Genomic DNA, 23,739 nt, shown 5'->3' with positions numbered 1-23,739 from the left:
TGTTGGACCGATTTGTAACAGATATTGATGAAACTATGAAATTAATTGATAAAGATGGTAATTTGTTTTGGGCACATTAAATAATTAGAAACGCGTGTGTTAACAGAATTTATAAAGCGTTTCAATGGTGGAGGGTGTTTGTGTTAAACGAGAGGTCATGGTTCAAGTCCGGGCTATGACCATTTTTTTGAGAAAGCCTTTAAACCCTTACAAAGGTAGTTTACTTACTTTTATTATTATTATTATTATTATTATTAGAATTAGAATTAAATTTAGAATTAAAATTATTATTATTATTATTATTATTATTATTATTATTATTATTATCATTATTATTAGTAAAAAAAAAATTATTATTTTTATCATCACTATTACTAAAAGAACCATTATTTTTGAAATTATCATTTTCATTAAAATTATCATTTTTATTAAGACTATTATGATTAGTAAAATTATCATTTTTACTAAAAATTTTACTATTAGTAAAATTACCATTTTTTTTTAAACTATCATTAATATTAATATAGTTATTACAATTATTATTATTATTGATATAATTTTATCAAATAAATAATAGTTATATATCAATATATTTAATACATATAATCTATCAAAATTAATAACTTTAATTATTTAAAAACATATATATTAATAATATAAAAATTAAGTTATATCTATATAATTTTGATCGACTACAATTATGTGAGTTAATATATATACAAATGATATAGGTTCGTGAATCCGAGGCCAACCTTATAATTGATCAATGATGTTATATGTATTTTTACTACAAAATACATTAGGTGAGTATATAGTTCCCTTTTAAACTCTAAATATTTTGGGCTGAGAATACATGCGCTGCTTCTATAAATGATTTACGTTATGGACACAAGTGATCAAAAATAAATTCTACGTTGAGTTGTACCATGGCATATCTCTTTATACTTGGTAGCTAATATTTACGTGAGGAGCGTAAACGCGAATCCTGTTGATAGATCTATCGGGCCTGACAACCCCAACCGGGCTGGACGACCAGTTTTCAACGGTTGCACAGTACTTCGTTTCGTTACTACACTTGGTACGGTGTAGGGATTATTTAAGAATATGCTGCTGTGATTTAAATGTTAAGTATGGTTACCAAGTGCTCAACGACTTTTCCATACACTTGCGAGTGTATTATGTATGTATATGAAATCTTGTGGTCCATAGTTATAACACTGCTAGCATCAAACCTATATATCTCACCAACTTTATGTTGACCTTTTAAAGCATGTTATTCTCAGGTACGATTTAAGTCTTCCGCTGTGCATTAGCTCATATTAAAGATATTATTTGGAGTCGATCATCGCAATGGGACCAACTGTTGAAGACTTCGTCCGGGAGGATTAGTCGCGGACATTTCAACACCATACAAGTCTTCTCACCATCCAAGATACACAGTGAATTAGCAAACGGCATAGGGAAACCGCGTACCTTATCTAGGAACTCCATCCCAAGTACCAACTTGAAGTCGTCCATAGGCACGACCGAGAGATCAATCATTCCTTCCCATTCTCCAATCTTCACATATACGTCTTTAGCCACTCCAATAATCGGTTTAGCATTCGCGTTCACCGTCTTCATCATTCCGCCCTCCTTTATCTCTTTAATCCCCAATCTCTTAGCTTCCTCGGTGGAGACAAAGTTATGAGTAGCTCCCGTATCTACCAAAGCTCGTACCCGGTTTCCTCGAACATAAACTTCCACGAATTGGAGTCCTTTAGCCATTACTTTGGGTACCTCCACCTTGGCCTTGATAGTGTTGAGTATTTGCATTGATCCCATGCACACATCCTCATCCTGACAACCCACCTTTTGAGCTTCCATAGCATGAAGGCTAGCTTTTTTCGGACAATCTCGGGCTCTATGCGGTCCATCACATATGAAACATCCATCATTCTTGTAAGAAGTTTTTATGCTCTTGTTATTCCCGGTTGGTGGTTTACGTGTATTATCATTCCTTGATTGGGCGGGCTTATCTCCCCCACCTTTCTCATGGCTCACCTTCTTATCTTTTGACTTGAACGAATCTTTCCTATTAGCATGGTCGACTAGTGCCTCCGCTTGAGCAATTGCGGTGGCAAGGTCTTGGACTCCTCGTCTCTCCAACTCCGTTTTAGCCCAAGGTTGCAAACCATCGAGAAAATAGAAGAGAAGAATATCATCGGGAATATCTGGGACCTCCAGGCTAAGTGGGTCATAATCTTAGTGGGTTGGGCCACAAACTTATTGGGTTGTGACAATAAGCTAACCTGAATCCTTTCCTCTGTCCATTTGACCCGTGTCTTCTATCTTTGACTTTTTCTCTCTCTCTCTTTCATTTTCAGAATCTTTCCCTCTTTCACGACCTTGTGTCTATCTCTCTCTCTCTTTCCCATTCACGTTCCTTGTCCCTTGACCTCTCGTTGATGGCCACTGTTGTATAATATTCTTTGTTTTTCGAAACAGATCCGTCCATCTCTCCATCAACCGGTTGACTTTGACCATCCTCATCACTACTCTTGGTTGAATCTTTCAACTTAGCAGTTATTGCTGCTTTTGCAGGAGACACGTTGATTGTATTTGTATCATCAAGCATTGGCGGGCCACTTGCAGATCCATCCTGGAACACATAATATAGAAAAACATCGATACCTAGAGTAGCGAAATAGAATTTAACTCAAGTTCCCAAAAGGAGTTGAGAGGTTTGGGTAACAAGTCAAAACGGTGTGGGTTAAAACACGTAACTTCATGGTAGGGATCAAAACGGGTAGGGTTACCTTAATTTTTGATCCTGTCATGTTAGCTTTTTGGTCGAGTCAACAAATGTATATCTAATAAACAAATAATTAAATATGATAACACTCATAACTACAACCAAGGTTGTAAAAGACACGAGTCGGTCGGACCTTGGAGGGACGAGACGGGGAAAGCGTTGAGTGTTGACCAATGTTGACTTTTAGTAATAAATAATTAAAAACACACACACATATACATACATACATACATATATATATATATATATATACATATATATATATATATATATATATATACATATATATATATATATATATATATATATATATATATATATATATATATATATATATATATATATATATATATATATATATATATATATATATATATATGTATGTATATATATAACCAAATAAAAGTAGAGAACTGAAAGAACTAATCTTGACCTTTAAATGTTATGATCTATGGGACGAAAATGATTTAACACAATTAGTAATTAAAAAGAAATTTCTGTAACATTAAATACGGACTTAAGGGTATTATGGTCTTATGATTACAAAGAAAAAAACTGCCACTACTACAATTATAGGATAACGTGATATTTGGTTCCATTTTAATGCTAATTTCAGTTACAATATTTGTATATATATCCTTCGTATCCACCATCTGCTTCCATTTTACAACAATTTCTCACATTTAAAAGCAATCATTATATTCTATGTGACAACGTTATTATCACCGCTGTATTCGGATTTACTTTTGTATCGTCCAACCGCCTGCATATTATTATGTTTGACATCTTCTATATTGCCGTCCAAGCGTCATGCCACCATCGGCCACAACAGAACCTTCACACCGTCTATCTTTTTTCTTTTTTACTTCATCTCTTTATATATCTAAAGATGCGTGCTTATACGAAAATTAAGATGAAACCATTCACGTGTGATTAATTGTTCAGATGTGCACATGGACAAAGTTAGGGTCAAGAAATATGCACATTTGGATTTATGTCTAAAGAGATGAGAACATGTTGACATGTGCAATCTTGTGATTATGCTAATTAATGAGGATGACGAACTAGAAGTTACGGCTTGTCGTTTGTTCACATATATATTTGTACATTTGAACATAGTGCGATATGAACACAGATCAAATGCGATACTAAACTGAATTGATAACATATGAACATGAACATTTATAAGTTGGTGATAACTGTTAATAATATATTATTCACATATGAACATTTCAAAAGTGTTAATGATTTTACGAACATGTTTATCAATATTTTTGTACGTATGAACATGTCACATGTGCACATGTAAACTAATGTGCAAAAGCAGTTTATGAAATAATGTGTAATCTTATATAAGTGTTTTTTAAATGGAATACTAACTTTGCATGTGAGAAAAAACCGTTCCTCATTCAAAAGCGTAACTGATTTTTTAAAACTTAAATTACTAATATATCCTTTTAATATAATTTGAATTGAAAATATTTGATTGGTCCAAATTGATTCTCACAGTTCTTTACATTTTATTGGTTCTCATTTTAACCCACCTATATATATATATATATATATATATATATATATATATATATATATATATATATATATATATATATATATATATATATATATATATATATTATATACATACTTATATAAAAAAGAGATTGTTTAGCTTATTTGTCAACAAAATCATTTTTTAAGAGATGAATGACAAGTGGAATTTACACTTGTCAAATTTTCAACGATTGTGATTAAAATCCATTAAATAAATGATTAATAACAATATTAGAGAATAAAGAAATTAATAAGAAAAATGAGAGCAATTAGTACGGTTATATCTAAAAGAATCGTTGTTACTAACCAATAATTAAAAATATGCTTAATTATAGTAGAACACATCTATCCTTATAACAACTCACGAGTAAAATATAATTTGTTTAAGAAAAAAAAGTAAACAACCCTTTACTCTATAGCAAGCCATATAGATTAATTACCACTTGTGAATTAGTAGACCACTTACGATACATATTCATTATTGTGTCGTTATTCATTTATATGTCATTATTTTGAATCAAGATCGCTAGAGAAAAAAAAAATTATGTTTTTATGTAACTAATCTTCAAACAAATTTTGAGTAGTCGTGCAACGCACGGGTTCAAAAACTAGTATATATATATATATATATATATATATATATATATATATATATATATATATATATATATATAAGGGCACAAAACTTAAAAAAATATTTTAAAATTGTTTTTGACCAACTTTAACTAACTCAAACTCGACGACTCAGCCTGACTTTGAGCAACTTTGACCTGATTTTTTTATCGTTAACAGACCATTTAGGCATTTTGAGGCGAAACGACACGGGTTAGTTACCAAACCGACACGTCAACCAACTTTTACAACAATGACTACAACCAAAACAATCTATACATACATTATTATGCATTAAAAGATGGACTTTGATTGACTTTCGACCTCCTTGCATTATTCCCTTTTTAGCTAAACTTTTAAGCACAACCCATTTCAACTTTTTATTGTTAATGATATAATACAGCCCAGATTGACCCACACATAAGTAAATGGGTTGACAATGCCACTTACGAAATACTCCATCCGTCCCAGTTTAATTGTCCTGTTTTGACTTTAGAGGTCTTTTGTTTCCAACTTTGACTTTAAATGATTTTTTATGTGTTATATAATACTTGAACATTATACCAATAAAAATATATTCAAAATCTAATCCATTGATATAAATTTTATTGAATAATATATAATACAAACAAAAATATTTAAAGTCAAAGTGAGAAAGAAAGACCTTTCTAGGAAAAACAGGACGATTGAACTGGGACGGAGAGAGTACTAGATAATGAAGACACACAGACACACACACAAAGATGTACCTTGGGAATGGGTTGGGATGGTGAATGTAATGACCTATTAGACATTGTAAACGGACCTCCTTCTTTGCATACAGCTATATATTGTGCCTTGGGTAGAGTGTATAAGTGAGCCAGAACTCGACAAACTTCATCTATACCCGTTTTGTTACCATCAAATGCTTTCCACCATGGCGGGTTTTCAGGCAGGGAAACATTCAATCTTCGAGCAGCAGCATATACAACTCCACATGCCACAACTGCACTCTTGAACCTCACACATAAAGTCGTGCACAAACTGATCAAATAAAAAATATAGTTGATCAGCACAATAAACGTAACACAGAATGTTGCTTGTCTAAAAGAAAATATCGGAATAATTTGACTTTCCGGGTCAAACTGACAAAATAATATTACCTATCATTTGCAAGATTCCAAGCTGCTTGTCTCAACTCGGGTGGCGTCTCTGGGTCGCAAGATAATTCGATATGAATTTATGAGGATGTTCAACATGGCAGATGAAACCCATCTCCTTCAATAAATGTCGTTCAGATCTGATTAAATCAATCTTTAATTCTGAATATTTCTGTAACAAGGTCAAACAAGTGTTCCTTGGATTAAAAAAGTCAAACAAGTGGTCAAAAAAGGTCAAATAGTATAATACCCGCATAGAATTGATTATATACCTTTATAAACGCATCCAAATGCTCTATAGATAGATTTTCCCTTCTACATTCCATTCTATGAAAAACATTGATGACATGTTGTGCTCTTGTAGATTCTCCCATCTACATTCCATTCCTATGAAAAACATTGATGACATGTTGTGCTCTTCAAGGCTTAGTGGATCAAGGCCATCATGAAATTGGGTGGGCTATCATGAACAAGAAAAAAAAAAAAAAAAGAATGCGAATAGCGGGACTTCCGTTTTACGGGATGAAGATGACATTGGTACTTCAGACGATGTCAATAAAGGTTTCTTTCATGACTTAGCGGATCAAGGCTTCATACCTCCGTGTTCATCCGACTCTTTAATCGGTAGCAACTCATCTAACGTCAATTCATACAACTTCAAGTCTCGGAAAGATAAAGGCGTTCACATCGAAAAAGTTGACTGGATTACAAATCGTCCGGATAAACGCAATCGCAAAGGCTCCTCAAGATGGTTAATTTGTCTCGCATTTTATTGGTTTTTAGATTGTTTATTTTGTTTGGTGATGTGTTGTTCTGACTTCGTATGGTTTATTGTTTAGTTGTTTTGCTATCGGTTGTGCTCGATTTGTTTTAGTGGTTTTAGTTTTGGTCAGGTTCAATTATCTTCGTTATTTTAGGAAAGAAAAAATCACTGCAATTTAACATGAAAAATGGGATTAACTTTCCATTTGCTTGCGCGGACAAAATGAGTTGCACTTACAACTAATTAAATTAAATTAATTACAACGTACTAATTAATCGTATACACCTAGGGCTCCAAACACCCCCCTTCTAAATAAATAAAATAAAACCCCCTTTCCACCTGAAATTCAATTCAAGCTCTATTTTCATCGTCTCTGTACACAATGGGACTTAAAGATGATGCTTATCTTCAATCAGTATCCGGTGACATCAAGTAATTTTATCCCTGTTTCACGCTTTTTTCACTCTATAGTTGCTGTGCGTTAGTTCATATACTTAGTTTTACTATCTAGTGTTTTCGAATTAGATATTAATTGACCGTTAGATTGATTTAGTTGTGATGCTGTGCGTTTAGATACTTGTGATTCGGTTTCAATGTTGTTTTATCAAACAATTAGTATGAATGTTTTTTATTTTGAAATTATTAGGGTTACGTTACCTGATGGAACTGTGAAGGAAGAAAAGAGATTGGAAACAACTCCTGACCAAGAACATCTGAAGGTAACTTTCTGTTTTCATCACTTGAATTTTGAGTTACGTATCAATATATGCTTTAAATTACATATAATATACTAATATATAAATATAATATAATATAATATAATATAATATAATATAATATAATATAATATAATATATATGATATAATTATATGAACGTATACCATATTTACCTAATAGCTTGAGCAAAGCTCTTATAATACTGAGCTCGGATTGATATATATTTCTGAGATTTTGTGGTAAATTGTTGAAGATGTCTTTGTTTACATATTTGAAATATGTTAGTTATGATTATTGTTGTTCCTGTAGTGTTATCTCATACGCTTTTTGTTCACTTTCTTTCGCGAGAGGTTTGTGAAGTAGAAAGTATTAAGATACGGAGGCTTTGTAAGTCGTTAATAATATATTGACTATGTGAATGTTTGGGATTGAGTATAGCCATATCAAGGTTTTACAAACAAATTTAAGGAAATTGTGAACACAAGGTAATTATAATCGCTTCAAAAAATATGTTTCATGGCAGGAATCCATTGCCGTGTTGGAACAAGAAAGAAAAGGCCACAGAGAGTTGGGCAGGGAACAACAACTTTTCCTTTTCGACCCGGATACGTAAGTTGCAATTCAGTAAAGTTCTGTCATGTTAACTTTACTATGGCTTGATGCGATTGTGTTTTCTGCTTAACAGATCTAATTGGCAAAATGAGTTAAATCGTTTTTGGGTACTTAAATTTTAGAATTGCCATGTTAAAGACATTATAGTCTACTCATAATAATAGTAGTTGATAGTTGATTATGATGATTATGATTAAAGTGTATCGTGCAGACCAATGCCCAAAGTAAACCTCGACAATATTTCATTTTGGCTGTGAATAATTAGTTCAATTTATTTATGTTTCAGCCTTGAATTTACTTTCTTTCTTCCTCGGGGTGTTTGGATACTTCATAAATTGATGACCTTTATACGTGGAGAGTATCGCAAAAGAGGTTACGAACAGGTGACTTGTTTTTTGTTGTTGACAAAAAACAACAAAAGATATATAGAATCTCAGCGTCTTACATATTGTAGCATTGTGTTGGCAGGTTGGCACATCTAGGTTGTTGGATACGCATCTGTGTGAAATTTTAGGCCGTGCGCCAATTATTGGTCCAGGACATTGTCAAATATTTCATATGGAAGTCCATTCTTACAGAGGTTAGTATAATTCTTTTTTACATGGCTGTCTATTTTTTTAATTTTTTATATGATTATTATTGTTTTTACAGCACTTCCACTTCGTTTCGCGGAGGATCGCGAGGTATGCACTTTTTTCACTCGTCTTAATTTCCTTTCGTTATTCTTGCAATCTAATTTTATTGCTCTCTTCAGGGTGATGTATCTATTTTCCGTAGAGACTCACAGGTAAAATTTAATTTACTTACTTGGTGAATATTTGTGCGACTTTTTTTTGATACATGAGTTTGACATTGTTTCACAGATAAAAGATGAAGTCAAGCATGTCCTAGAGTTCATCAGTCACGTGTATGATAAACTTGGTTTCACCTGTGAATTGATGCTATCTAAGTTACGTGCCAATGTGCCATTATGTATCCACAACTTATTTATATAAGTTATTAATATTCTAAAGATATTATATGTCTCTACTTACTTAACTTTCTACATGTTACATGTATATCTTTATTGTAAAAATATGAATGAATTGTAAATTGTAATGTAAATATGTGATCTTATTTTGGGTTATATCTATAGAGGCCAGAGAAATATTTTGGAGATATGGAAACATGGGATAAAGCTGAGAAGGCTTTTGAAGATGCATTGAATGAATTTGGACACACGTGGCAGATGAAATACCGACAGTCGGTTATTGATGTTTTTGGTTTAGGTTCTAGATAGTTTTCTATTGATATTTTTTTTCTGTTGTTGCGTGTGGTAGATAAATGAATCTAATGAGGCATTTCACGGGCCAAAAATTGATATATCTGTTTCGGTTGCCAATAAAAGGAACTTGCAGTTTGCAACCATACAGGTTATTCTCATACACCAATCATTATTTCCTAACCATATTTTTTTTTCCATTACCTTTTTTTATGCGACTAATGGATGTTTGTTTATATAGTTGGATTTCCAACTCCCTCTACATTTCAATCTTACATACTCAGCTGAAATTGAGACCACATGGGAGAGGCCTATTATGATACGCGCAAGTATTTTTAGGTCGTTCAAAAGTATGTTTGATATACTTTTTGAGCACTGCAAGGGAAAATGGCCGTTCTGGCTCAGCTGTCAAGCAATTGTTTGCCCTGTTTCCAACGAGTACAAAGCTTATGGTGAACAGGTATTTACTTTACATGCTCTCTTTTTCTTTTTGGTATTTTCAATAGTAGACAATTAGTTTAGTTAGGTGTTGTTTGATTTTCATTGTGCAGACTGTTTGTTTTTTTAAAGACATATGATAAAAATAATGTTAACCCTTAAATTATGTGGTTTGTGGTTTACATATGTGGTTTGTGGTTTAAATCATTTAAAAAAACAAACACCTTAGTTTTTTTTTTATTCTTTTTATATGTTTTCTTCTCTACTGAAAATAAATACCATCTTCAACTCCCCGTTTTATTGATATATGTTGTTGATGTAAGATGATAACGGACACAAATGTTATATTTTTTCTTTGACAGGTAAAACACCAGGTTGTTGCAGCTGGTTATTATGCTGACATGGATTATTCTTATAGAACAATCGAGGAAAAGGTGCTAAAAGCTCAGCTGGCACAGTACAACTACATTCTCGTTGCCGGTGAAGAAGAAGCTACCACAGGAAAGGTATATCTTCTTAATCACGTGTTTATTTATATTCTTTCTTAAATGGGCACGATTCATATAGAGAGGAAATGTGTTGATTTTAATGTTCATTTGTTATTGGTTTCTATGCATGCTATGACTTTGGCTCTTATATACGAGTAGAACGCTACAAATGAATATACGTTGAACAATTTGTATTTGCAGGTGAGTGTACAAGTAAGGGATAAGAAAGAGCCTTTGGTGCTCACAATTCAAGATCTCATTGAACATTTTAAGGAAGAAGTTGACAATTTTCATTAGCAATCCTCCACATACAGAAATTAACTGTAGTTAATTTGACACTTTAGTAGAAATGATTCAGGAGATGACTAATCAGCATATAAGGATTAGTGCAAGTGTGAAGGGGTTTTGAAAATAGTTGTTTGCTTAATTAACACAAGTGCTTTGAGCTTCACACTTGATTAGTTCTCTTAATTCTCTCCTTCATTAGTTCTCCATGGATCCCTACCCTATGTAATCAAGTATTTTTGTGCAGAGCTTTGAAAATAGCTTATTATAACACAAGACATCAAATTAAAAGTGAGTAACACAAGACATCAAATTAAAAGAGCTGAACTACAACCAATTTAACTGTAAAATTAAATCTATTTTAACCAAAATATAGACAATGATTTATGACACTAATTTCTACCAGTTTAAGTGTAATACTTTAGCCATATATCATAGAAACTGTTTCGACGCCAAGACTAACACCAGTTTTCGTTTACAAACTGAGAGGCAATGGTTGCGTATGGGATACAAAACTGATATTTATTACTGTAACATGTGCTAAATGTATGTGACCTAAGAATGAGATAATATTTTAATAAAGCTACATTAAGATGAAAACAGGGAATAAAATCTCAAGCTTAATTATGCTTAAAAAAAGATATGTGAACAAAGTAAGGTGTATATAATCTCAAGCTTAATTATGCTTAAAGATATGCGGGCCACTTGCCGATCCTTCCTGGAAAACATAAAATAAAAGATGTTAATGAGTAGAGTAGTGAAGTAGAATTTAACTCCAGTTTGCAAAACGAGTTGAGAGGGTTGGGTAACAAGTCAAAACAGGTGTGGATCAAAACGGGCAAGGTTACATTATTTTTTATTCCTATCATGTTAGCTTTTTAGTTGAGTCGACAAATATATCTACTAATACACATACAATTAAATATGATAGCGCTCATAACTACAACCAAAAATTTGAGTGACCCACACATAACGAACCAGATGTACCTTGGAAATGGGATTGGATGGTGAATCCCATGACCTATTAGACATGTTGGAAAATCGTGTGTACTTTTATCAATTCAGATTAACGCAGTGGATAGTTAAAATAATAATCTTTTATAATTTTATGAACAAAATTTAACAAGATTAAATTTTCATTTATTTAATGAAACATGCACACGATTAATCTTTCCCAATGATCCAGTTACACCATAATAATTGTCATGAATATAAAAACAAAAGAGGAGTTAACGATATACCTTTCTTGGAGAAATTGATGAGATGGAGAGAAACTTACGATCAAAAGTATGACCGTCTCTTTGGATAGTCCACACTACACTTCAAACGACCGTCAATGGATGCTAGTCTAAACTCAAATATCGTATTAATATAATCCAATTATATTAATACATTAATTGATAATACTCCGTATGTGTATGTTGAGATTTATCAAAGGAAAGCAAAACAAATATGTTATTTTTCTCTCTTCTCACTTACTGATCTCATAACCCAACGATCATATATATGTGAATATATGATATACTCCGTTTGTTTGGTAGCAAAAAGCAAATCAAAAGAATATATTGTTTTCGATTTCTTTGTCTATAATATCAATTTGGTTTTAAAAAGTCGTATTTCTCAAATACTTTAGGGGTATGTTATGTAACTTATAATTAATAATTTCTATCATGTCGCTTTCATGTGAATAGTAAATTAATTAATTTCGTTTCATTTACTATTCATATAAATAGTAAATGAATTAATTTCGATTTACTATTTTGTTACTTGAGTAATATATATACATCATATATATATTTTATTTGACGTCTCGGTGTATATGTGTGTGACCCCGAAGGCTCAAATGAAGTTGGCCATATAGTTATATGTTGTACCTTGCACATTAATCCTACAGACTCCCACTTGTGCATGGCACAACACCAAGTAACTATACAAACCAAGGTTGCAAAATACGTGAGACGGGGTCGAGACGGTCGGGTTCTAAAAAGGTCGAGACGTTCGAGACGGGGTCGAGACGGGGGTCGAGACGGACGTTGACCAAAATTGACTTTTAAATATATAAGTATATAAATGTATATATGTGTACATATTTTAAAGTCAAAAACTTTAATTGACTAATTTGTACTCATATTTACTATCACCGTTAATATAATACAGAAAATTCAAACTAAAATACGACAAATTTGACAGATTTTACCGACTTTCTGGCTTTTCCAAATTTTGAGAGACTTTGACCTGATTTTTTTCAACTTTGACCCGAATTTTGACCGTTGATTGTCATATTAGACGGTTTTCTTCGAGACGGGACGGACTAGTCACCAAAACGTCGCAACGGGCGTCGAGACGGCTCGAGACGGGGTGTTTTGCAACAGAGATACAAACAATGGTAAGCGTCTAGCAACATGTCATTGTCCCCAAATTCATGTGAGGGTAGTTTCTCGAAACTGTTTATGGTAAGTGTTAAATGTCATTCGTCCTTTTGTTTCAGATACTTTAGTTAAACTTGAGATATGGATCATCGGTCATTCTCATTTGTTTAACAATTTTGTTTCACGATCTTAGAAGTGAATTAGATCACCAAATTAATTAAGTATCATCTTAATTACATCTGGGTGCGGCCACACAAATATCTTATTCATTCATCGAGGAGCTCAAAAAGTATCTAACTCCAAACATTTTAGAGGAACAAATCCTATATTGCATACACGTGTCTATCACGAGCTTTACATTATACCCAATAATGGCCTTTATAACAGCCTCATTCAAGACAACGTTTAACCATATCAAAATACAATGCTACACTCATCAAGACGGGCGTGCATCTCAAGTCTAAGGACACAAAAACATAATCACTAAAAGATTTACTACTGACTACGATCCATGTAGTGACATCTCATGGTTGGGTCATTCCAATATTCATCATCAATGAATACATATGAATTTTAGTCTCAACAAGTTAACTATTCATCATCAATGAATATAACCAAAATTTCACATTAATCTTAATTCATGTTATTCCCATAACATGACCGATTATGGAGATTTTGAATAATCAACAATTATTCATGGATTAAACATGCTAATATAGAACACAGTGATATAAATGAAAACGACCATATCAAGTATGTCAATTCATTAATATAAAACTGCTTAATGTTCCAAAAATATCCAAATATAAAATTACAAATGAAAAAGATCAGCGGCATAACGAAGTCCAATACTACTAGCATGATCATCATGCTTGTTGTGCATCATGGGCTTCGTGAACGGGTCAGCCACATTATTATTTGTATGAACCTTTAAACACACGACCTTGAGTTAGGTGTCGTGGTATTCCTCTTAATGACTTAATGAATGTAGTCAAACTTTTGAAGAATGTGCCAGATACTTTTATGTACATGTGATTCTTTCAAAAGTATATTAACACTCGAACTATCACAGTACATATTATAGAAGATTAAATGTTGTGTACTACTCTGAGTATAACAATAAACTTCCTTATCCAGACAGCTTTCTGAGCAGCTTCTCAGTCAACAATGTATTCTGCTTTTGTTGTAGATTGTTCAATAGTGCTCTGCCTAGAGCTCTTCAAATCAACTGTCTTGCCCATCATGACAAAGAAACAACGTAACTGGATCGAGAATCATCTTGATCAGTTTGGAAACTAGAATCGGTATAAGACTTAATACTTAACTCTTCTTCCAAACCACTATAAACCAAGAACATATCATTAGTACTCTGCAAATACTAAAGAATATTCTTAACAACAATCCAATGTACTTCACCTGGATTATGTTGACAATGACTCGTCAAACTCAAAACTAACGAAACATTGAGTATAGTACATATCATGGCATACATAATGGATCATATAGACGAATCATATGTGATACATTTCATTTGTCTCATCTCATCTGCTGTGATAGGACTTTTGAGACTTTCTCAAGGTTATGCCCTTTTTCATTGGCAAAGCTCCATGCTTGGAGTTTTGCATGCTAAATCTCTGCAAGATAATGTATGTACTTTGATTCAAACCAATAAGCCAATTGGATCTATTGTATAGATCCTCATTCCAATAATATAAGTAGCTTCATCAAGATCCTTTATGGAAATACATTTTCCAAGCCAAGATTTGAAATCTTGCAAGTTGGAATGTTATTTCTAATAAGTAATATGTCATCAACATATAAGATCAAGAAGACTACTTTGCTCCCACTAGCTCTAATGTAAACTCGGGGCTTATCTTGGTTTTGAGAAAAATTAAACATTTTGATTTTCTCATTAAACTTAAGATTCTAGCTCTGGATGCTTGCTTTAATCCATAAATGGATTTTAGAAGCTTGCATACTTTATTAGGATGCTTAGGATTCATAAAACCTTCCGGCTGAACCATATATACGTCCTCGCTTAGGTCTCGATTTAGAAAAGCGGTTTTGACATCCATTAGCCATATTTTATTATCATGAAAAGTAACCATTGCAATAAGTATCCTAATTGTTTTAAGGCTCGCGACTGGTGAAAAATTTTCATCATAACCTTTTGTCACCAATCGAGCTTTAAAAGTGTTTACATTACCGTCCATATCAGTCTTCCTTTGAAGACCCATTTATACCTCATTGTCTTACAATTGGGTAGAAGATCAATCAAGTCTCATACTTGATTATACTTCATGGACTGCATATCTGTAATCATAGAATCTAGTCATTTTCAGATTCAGGATCTGATATGGCCTCACGCAGCTAGAGGGTTCATCATAATCCCTTAGTTGAGGTTTATCTGAATTAATCAGATAATTAAACCTCATAAGCCGATGAGTTCTACTAGATCTATAAAGTGCAGGTGTAACACGTTTTGGCTCACCAACAGTGTGTTCAGCTTCAACGTGCGGTTGGCTAGTACCTTCAGAAGGTATGTCACTTTGTGATTCTTGAATTTCTTCAAGATCTACTTTTCTCCCACTGACTTCTTGTAAGAAAAGATCTCTTTCAAAGAATTCAGCAAACCGAGCAGTAAACATTTTGTTTTCAGCTTAGTAGTAAAAGTAGTAACCCATTGTTTCCTTTGGATATCCCACAAAGTGACATTTGATACCTATGGGTTCTAACTTGTTTGAAGTGTCACGTTTCACATACGCTTCACAACCCCAGACTTTCAAATAAGATAACTTAGGACTCTTTCCATGTCATAACTCATATGGTGTCTTGTCTACCTTCTTGGTTGGAACCATATTGAGTATGCGTGCAGCAGACTCTAATGAATAACTCCAAAAAGACATCGGTAGAGTAGTTAGACTCATCATAGATCGAACCATATCAAGTAAAGTTCGATTCCTCCGTTCAGATACACCATTCTGCTGTGGTGTGTAAGGTGGAGTGAACTATGAGACAATCTCACAATTCTTTAGGTGGTCCAAAAAACTCTTGATTCATAAACTTACTTACTCCATCAGAGCGAAGTGCTTTAATGGTCTTTCCAAGCTGATTATCTACTTCATTTTGGAATACTTTTGAATGTTAAAATAGCTTTATGTTTATGTTTCAGCAAGTGAACATAATCATAGCTACTTTACTCATCAGTAAATGTAATGAAGTAAAATTAACTAAATCTATACATTGTTCTTAAAGGGCTACATACAACAGTATGTATTAGTCCTAAACGATCTTTAGCTCTTTTACCTAAATCTGAGAAAGAAGCATTTGTCATATTTTCACATAAACATGATTCGCATACATCAAATAACTCAGAGTCAATTGATTCCAAAAGTCCATTAGATTGGAATTTTGAAATGCATTGTTTGTTTATATGACCAATATGGCAATGTCATAGATAGGTCTTATTCAAGTCTTGCTTGAAGACTTTGGCGATGTAGGTATACACAAAATTCTCATTTGAAATTACACTATGCATATCAATTTCAAAAATACCATCACGTGGATAGGTATTAAGATAAATATATTATCCTTAGAAACTGAAATACCTAAATGTGTAAATGCAAGTTCAATACTAACATCTTTCAAACTATGTCACTCGCAGTATTGAGAGCATAATGCTATTGTTCCAACAAAACAATAAGACCACTTAGAGAAGTAAGTTCAGAGGTAACAATAGCTTTAACAAAAGCTTGATCCCCCTTACCTACTTGCAAATCCAGTGTGTCTTTCTTCAGTCTATTACTTCTTCTCATTCCCTTCATATTGTTACAGGTGTGAAGGCCACAACCAGTTTAACAAATATCTAGGAATCACTAGAAGAAGTATATAACTATATATGGAATATACCTGATTTGCTAGTCTCACCAGCGTTGCCTTTTCTCAGCTCAGATTGGAAGATAGGACAACTTCCTTCTCCAATTGCCAACCTTTCCACAATGGAAACATTCGGCGTCTTTTGTTGGGCTTTCCATCTTGGAAGGTGGAATATTTTTTTCTAGCAAATGATTTGTCATTTTCCTTCCACAAAGTATTCAGCTTATTCTTTTTCACCCTTCAATCCTATTTCTTCCTGATCATCAAACAACATTCGATAATCATTTTACTGAGCAGCAGCAACTGCCACAACAGGAAGAAAGGATATGGGTTCTAAACTTTATTCAACTTCCAATTATGCTTGAGAACAATTCTCATGTTGCAGTGCCAGTCTAGGAAGTTTGAACATTGAGTTTATCCTTCTCCAACAAAGAAGGAAGTGTGTTTTGGTTTACGTTTTGATTATTTGACATCTACAACAGATATAAGATTCAATTTAGTATTTTCGATATTGAGCTTTAATAAATTAACTACCCAAGTTTTTATAATATTTTTAAAAAACAATTAATTTACGAAAGCCTAAGATCCACATAGAGGTTCCATAGCCACATCTGTTGATCAGCTAGCAGTTATGGAGTCTATTGGTAGGTAGCGGGTACCAATTGCATTACAAGTACAACTCTTAGATCTTTATGGGACCTAGAGATATATGTAGTCCAACAAACCACTATTATCTAATGGCATGTTTGTCCCATCATTGCCTCGAACTCAGGTCTCACCGTGAATACGATTAAGTCGTCCAATTTAGAAACAGTGAAAATTCACGCTAGTCTCACTAGATCGAAAAATCCACCTCGTGGCTATAATTCAGCCTAGTCTCACTAGATCATAAAAATAACGAGGAGTGTTTGCAAGCTCATTGGATGGCATGACTTAAATTTAACGGGTATTTTGGAAAAAGTTTGTGTCAACGAATAATGCATGCACACAAGATTCGCTACACTATTAGTTAAAAAAAAAAAATTCCCAATTGTATATGTCGATTATGTTTGTGATCTAATTTGTTATTTAATTTATATGATATAAAAATAACAAATACACAAACGTGTATCATTTTAAAACAGTTTTAAAAGATGTCGTCCATATATATTATTTGACTTTCAAAATCATTTAACATTAAACTCGTTAGAGTTTAACTTATTTTAAAATCATCAATTTTAATCTTTGAAACTCGTTTAGAGTTTTATTTAATGTTTTCATCAAAAACATATATAACTTGAGTCTCAAAATTATTTAACTTTAAACTCATTAGAGTTTAACCTTTTAAAATCATCAATTTTAATATTTGAAACTCGTTACCAGTTTTATTTAATGTTTTCATCAAAAACATTTAGCATATATATTCTAATCAATAATTATATATAAAAGCAAAATTAAAACACAACCATGCATCACACACACATAGCCTAGCCCAAAAATCCTATGCTTGATCTCATGAGCCGACATGGGATCAAGAGGTCAAACTAAGGGTAATATCGTAGCTCCCACTTAATTCAAGAATCAAGTGAAAACTTGACAAACGTCATCGTTGTCAAATTGACCTGTTCGCCATCTTCTAAGTCAAACTTCACGTTGCATCTTTATCTTTAATCTTCATCTTATTATATTTATTTAAAATTGAAAAATACAACTAATCTAATACTTTTACAATTTAGAATAAACTTAAATACAATACTATGAAAATGAAAAATAAATATAATACAACTTTGGCTTCAAAATGGCCTTTCTTATAAATCAATATGACTTAATATTGCCGTAATCAACAATCACAACAATCATACATAGGTCGGGGCATTATGGGCTATGTGTGCAATCACAATTTTAATAACTACATTATTAAAACCTACATATGGCTTGCCCATGGTTACAATGCATGTGTACAACCATGAAATACAGCAATCAACAATTATAATAAATATTCAAGCCATAATAATTAAAAAATCTACAATTTAAATTAGTGATATTCTTTCAATCATATTTGTGCGTCATTAGGCTAAGTCTAAATCAACCGCGTTGACTTTAAAAACCAAAAAGGTTTCGACTTTCACCAATACACCACAAAGCTAAATCTACAGAATAGTCACGCGACAATTAAGATGGTGTAAAAGCAGCTCTGGTACTACTGTTGGAAAATCGTGTGTACTTTTATCAATTCAGATTAACGCAGCGGATAGTTAAAATAATAATCTTTTATAATTTTATGAACAAAATTTAACAAGATTAAATTTTCATTTATTTAATGAAACATGCACACGATTAATCTTTCTCAATGATCCAGTTACACCATAATAATTGTCATGAATATAAAAATAAAAGAGGAGTTAACGATATACCTTTCTTGGAGAAATTGATGAGACGGAGAGAAACTTACGATCAAACGTATGACCGTCTCTTTGGATAGTCCACACTACACTTCAAACGACCATCAATGGATGCTAGTCCAAACTCAAATATCGTATTAATATAATCCAATTATATTAATACATTAATCGATAATACTCCGTATGTGTATGTTGAGATTTATCAAAGGAAAGCAAAACAAATATGTTATTTTTCTCTCTTCTCACTTACTGATCTCATAACCCAACGATCATATATATATGAAAATATGATATACTCCGTTTGTTTGGTAGCAAAAAGAAAATCAAAAGAATATATTGTTTTCGATTTCTTTGTCTATAATATCATATTTTGTTTGATTTGGTTTTAAAAAGTCGTATTTCTCAAATACTTTAGGGGTATGTTATGTAACTTATAATTAATAATTTCTATCATGTCACTTTCATGTGAATAGTAAATTAATTAATTTCGTTTCATTTACTATTCATATGAATAGTAAATGAATTAATTTCGATTTATTATTTTGTTACTTGAGTAATATACATACATCATGTATATATTTTATTTGACGTCTCGGTGTATATGTATGTGACCCCGAAGGCTCAAATGAAGTTGGCCATATAGTTATATGTTATACCTTGCACATTAATCCTACAAGACATTGATAACGAACCACCTTCTTTGCTTACAGGTAAATATTTTGCTTTTGGTAAAGTGTATAAGTGAGCCAAGACTCTACAAACTTCATCCATACCCATTTTGTCACCATCAAATGCTTTCCAGATGGCGGGTTTTCAAGCAGGGGTCAGGGGAACATTCAATCTTCGAGCAGCAGCATATACAACTCCGCAAGCCACAACTGCACTCTTGAACCACACACATAAAGTCGTGTGCAAACTGATCGAATCAAAGATATAGTTGATGAGCACAATAAACATAATACAGAATGTTTCTTGTCTAAAAGAAGATAATGGATAATTTGACTTCTAAGGTCAAACTAAAAAAAATTTCTTACCTATATTTGCAAGATTTCAAGCTTCTTGTCTCAACGCGAATGGTGTCTCAAGGGTAGCAAGATAATTTGATATGAATTTATGAGGATGTTCAACATGGTAGATCAAACCCATCTCTTTCAATAAATGGCGTTCGGATTTGATTAAATCCATCTTTAATTCTGAATATTTCTGTAACAAGGTGGAACCAAGTGGTCTTTTAGATTGAAACAAAGCCGGACTTCAACTAAAAAGACTTCCATACCTATATTATCAATAGTATAATATGCTCATAAAAATTGATTATATATACCTTTAAAAATGCATCCAAATGCTCAATAGGTAGATTCTCCCTTCTACATTCCATTCTATGAAAAACATTGATAATATAGGTGCATCTACCAAAATTGGTGAAAGACTACAAAGATGGGTTTTAATATTGCTAATGTTATGTAGTTTTTAAGCAATGAACACATATATTTATTGATCTTGGAAATTAATAGATGACATATTTATTGACTTTGGTTGGGGATGGTGATGCGTTCTAATGGTGGAAGTGAGATAAAGATGAGGATGGTGATGTTAGAAGTGGTATAGCATGTGGTAGAATAATAAAGAAAATGTAATGATTATTTGAAGTGACCATTTACCCTCATATGCACTGCACATGATCATATTTAACGAAAATTTTAAACAACGTTAGCGTTCTAGGCTCACCATGTATAGGTGTATACTACTGGGATTCTTCAAGTCAAAAAAATCTTTTAAACATGTTAGCATTTCTGGTGTATATATTTGTAAGATTTAGTTTATTTAAAAGTGTTATTTTACGTATAAATATTAATTAATTTAAATTTAGTGCACTAGTAATGAGTAGTTGTTGAACTTTATGAGAGGACCTTTTAAAAGAAGAATTTTATATTGTAAAAGTAGAAGACTTATTAAGCTTTATTGATTGAATTTAGTTTTTGTTGTGTACATCGATTGCAGAGCAACAAGTCTATATTTATAGACTACATATGTCGGTTGTATATCTTCTAGTAAACTCTGATTTTTTGACTAATTTAACCATGGCCTCTCTTCTAGTATATGCATACTAAATATCTTTTAATTAATATCTTATAGTTGTAGTCAATTCTAGATTCTACTTGAAATACATTAATATATTTTAACACTCCTCCTTAATGTATTTCGACGTTACTCCGAGCATGTTACGTAGGAACTCGAACTTGGGTCTTGGTAGTGCTTTAGTGAAAATATCTGCAACTTGTTCTTCTGTCTTGTAGTATTGTAATTCAATATCTTTCCTGGCTGAAACTTCTCGTAGAAAGTGATATTTAATATCAATGTGTTTTGTTCTACCATAAAACACAGGATTCTTAGACATCGCAATTGCAGACTTGTTGTCGCAGAATATTTGAGTAGCTTCATTTTGTTTTTCGCCCATATCTTCAAGTATTCTTCTTAGTCATATAGCTTGATTAGCTGAGTTAGCGGCTGCGACGTACTCGGCTTCGGCTGACGATTGTGCTACTGTTTCTTGTTTCTTTGATGCCCAAGAGAATACACCAGATCCAAGTGTGAATGCGTATCCTGAAGTACTTCTCATGTCATCCACCGATCCGGCCCAATCACTATCTGTGTATCCATGAAGCTTCGAATCTATAGTGGGCTTGTACCATATTCCATAGTCCATGGTACCTTGCAAGTATCTTAGTATTCTTTTAGAAGCTCCGTAATGTATTTGAGTAGGGTTTTGCATGTACCTGGATAGTAGACTGGTTGCGTACATGATATCTGGTCATGTAGCTGTTAGGTATAGTAGACTTCCAATGAGACTTCTGAATCTTGAAGCGTCTGCTTTCTCCGATCCATCTTCTTTTCTTATCTTCTCATTTGCAACTAGTGGCGTGGCTACAGTTTTACAACCGTATAGTTTAAACTTTTTCAGAAGATTTTCCGTGTATTTCTTTTGGCATATGAAGATGCCTTCATTTTCTTGACTGATTTCGATGCCAAGAAAATAGTGCATCAATCCAAGGTCGCTCATCTCGAACGTTTTCATCATATCTTGTTTAAACTCTTGTATCATTCTCTCGTTGTTTCCTGTATATATAAGATCATCGACATACAAGGAAATAATGAGAGTGTCAGAGTTACCTTGGGTTTTAATGTAGAGTGTGGGCTCACTTTGACTCCTCTTGAATCCTGAATTTGTGAAGTAGCTGTCAATGCGGCTATACCAAGCACGTGGTGCTTGTTTAAGTCCGTATAAAGCTTTCTTTAGCTTTAGGACTTGATCTTCTTTTCCTTTTTGAATGAACCCTTGTGGTTGCTCCACGTATATTTCTTCTTCTAGAAACCCATTTAGAAAGGCTGATTTCACATCTAATTGATGAATCTTCCACCTTCGTTGAGCTGCTAATGCCACAAGTGCTCTTATAGTATCTAGTCGTGCTACGGGTGTGAAAGTTTCGTTGTAGTAGACTCCATGGTGTTATGAATAGCCTTTAGGTACTAGCCTTGCTTTGTGTTTTTGTATAGAACCATCAGGGTTGAGCTTTGTTTTGTAAACCCACTTAACTCCAATGATTTCTTTATTTTCAGGAGGATCAACTAACTCCCATGTGTTGTTTTTTCTCCGGTACTTTCTTGTTGTTCAGAATGCTCAACTTGTAGTGGTTGTTGGGCTGTAGTTTCCATAGATATCCTTGGCAGATATATTTGTTTTTGAACTTTGTCTTTCTCCCAATTCCATGAAGCGTCTTCGTCAAACTCCACGTCTCGACTGATCACGGTTTTATTGGTCTTTAGATTATAGACTCGGTAGCCTTTAGATTGTGTGCTATATCCCAAAAATATTCCTTTCTCTGATTTTTCTTGGAGCTTGTGACGTTTCTTCTTTGGAATATGGATGTAGCAGATACACCCAAATACTCACAGATGTTTCGCCGACGGTTTCCTTCCACTCCATGCCTCTATCGGAGTCTTATTTTCGACGACTTTCATTGGACATCGGTTTAATATATATATATATAGCCGTGTATAAATGTGACGACCCGGAAATTTCCGACCAAATTTAAACCTAACCTTTATATGTTTTCGACACGATAAGCAGAATTTGTAATGTTGAATCTCAAAAAGTTTGGAACTACATTCATGTAATCAATTACCCTTTGACCGTGTTCGATGATTCACGAACAATTATGTGTATATAGATATGTATATATAATATATAATATTAACTGAAAACATTAACAAAGTATTAGATATATGATACTTTACATGAACGTATTTGTTTCGATATATTTATCGACAGAATTAAGAGATAATATCAAATGATTGAATTATCAGATACATTATGATATGATTACAGGCCAATGTAATGAGGTCCACTGTGATTTAAGAAATCTATTCTTTTTAACAATATTCGGAAAATGG

General features: G+C 32.9%; 2 protein-coding genes and 2 pseudogenes across 2 annotated transcripts; 2 read left to right on the top strand and 2 right to left on the bottom strand.

Annotated features, from left to right (window-relative positions):
• Positions 1–2,286: 2,286 nt before the first annotated feature.
• LOC139889757 (cyclin-L1-1-like) lies at positions 2,287–6,722 on the bottom strand (annotated as a pseudogene).
• A 519-nt stretch (positions 6,723–7,241) lies between these two features.
• LOC139889756 (uncharacterized) lies at positions 7,242–10,436 on the top strand. Its single transcript, XM_071872690.1, has 13 exons — positions 7,242–7,291; positions 7,506–7,578; positions 7,758–7,816; positions 7,887–7,927; positions 8,063–8,186; positions 8,476–8,572; positions 8,658–8,769; positions 8,841–8,872; positions 8,944–8,976; positions 9,053–9,139; positions 9,325–9,601; positions 9,692–9,910; positions 10,251–10,436. The coding sequence occupies exons 1-11, from the start codon at positions 7,242–7,244 to the stop codon at positions 9,466–9,468; spliced, it is 852 nt and encodes a 283-aa protein (XP_071728791.1). The 3' UTR covers positions 9,469–9,601; positions 9,692–9,910; positions 10,251–10,436.
• On the top strand, positions 9,513–10,673 carry LOC139889755 (threonine--tRNA ligase, mitochondrial 1). Its single transcript, XM_071872689.1, has 6 exons — positions 9,513–9,526; positions 9,577–9,601; positions 9,692–9,910; positions 10,002–10,004; positions 10,251–10,394; positions 10,578–10,673. The coding sequence occupies exons 1-6, from the start codon at positions 9,513–9,515 to the stop codon at positions 10,671–10,673; spliced, it is 501 nt and encodes a 166-aa protein (XP_071728790.1).
• A 9,235-nt stretch (positions 10,674–19,908) lies between these two features.
• LOC139889753 (cyclin-L1-1-like) lies at positions 19,909–21,745 on the bottom strand (annotated as a pseudogene).
• Positions 21,746–23,739: the final 1,994 nt, after the last annotated feature.

The sequence above is a fragment of the Rutidosis leptorrhynchoides genome, chromosome 2 (genome assembly GCF_046630445.1).
Source record: "Rutidosis leptorrhynchoides isolate AG116_Rl617_1_P2 chromosome 2, CSIRO_AGI_Rlap_v1, whole genome shotgun sequence".
NCBI classification, from domain to species: domain Eukaryota; kingdom Viridiplantae; phylum Streptophyta; class Magnoliopsida; order Asterales; family Asteraceae; genus Rutidosis; species Rutidosis leptorrhynchoides.
This window is presented reverse-complemented; position numbering and strand designations above follow the sequence as displayed.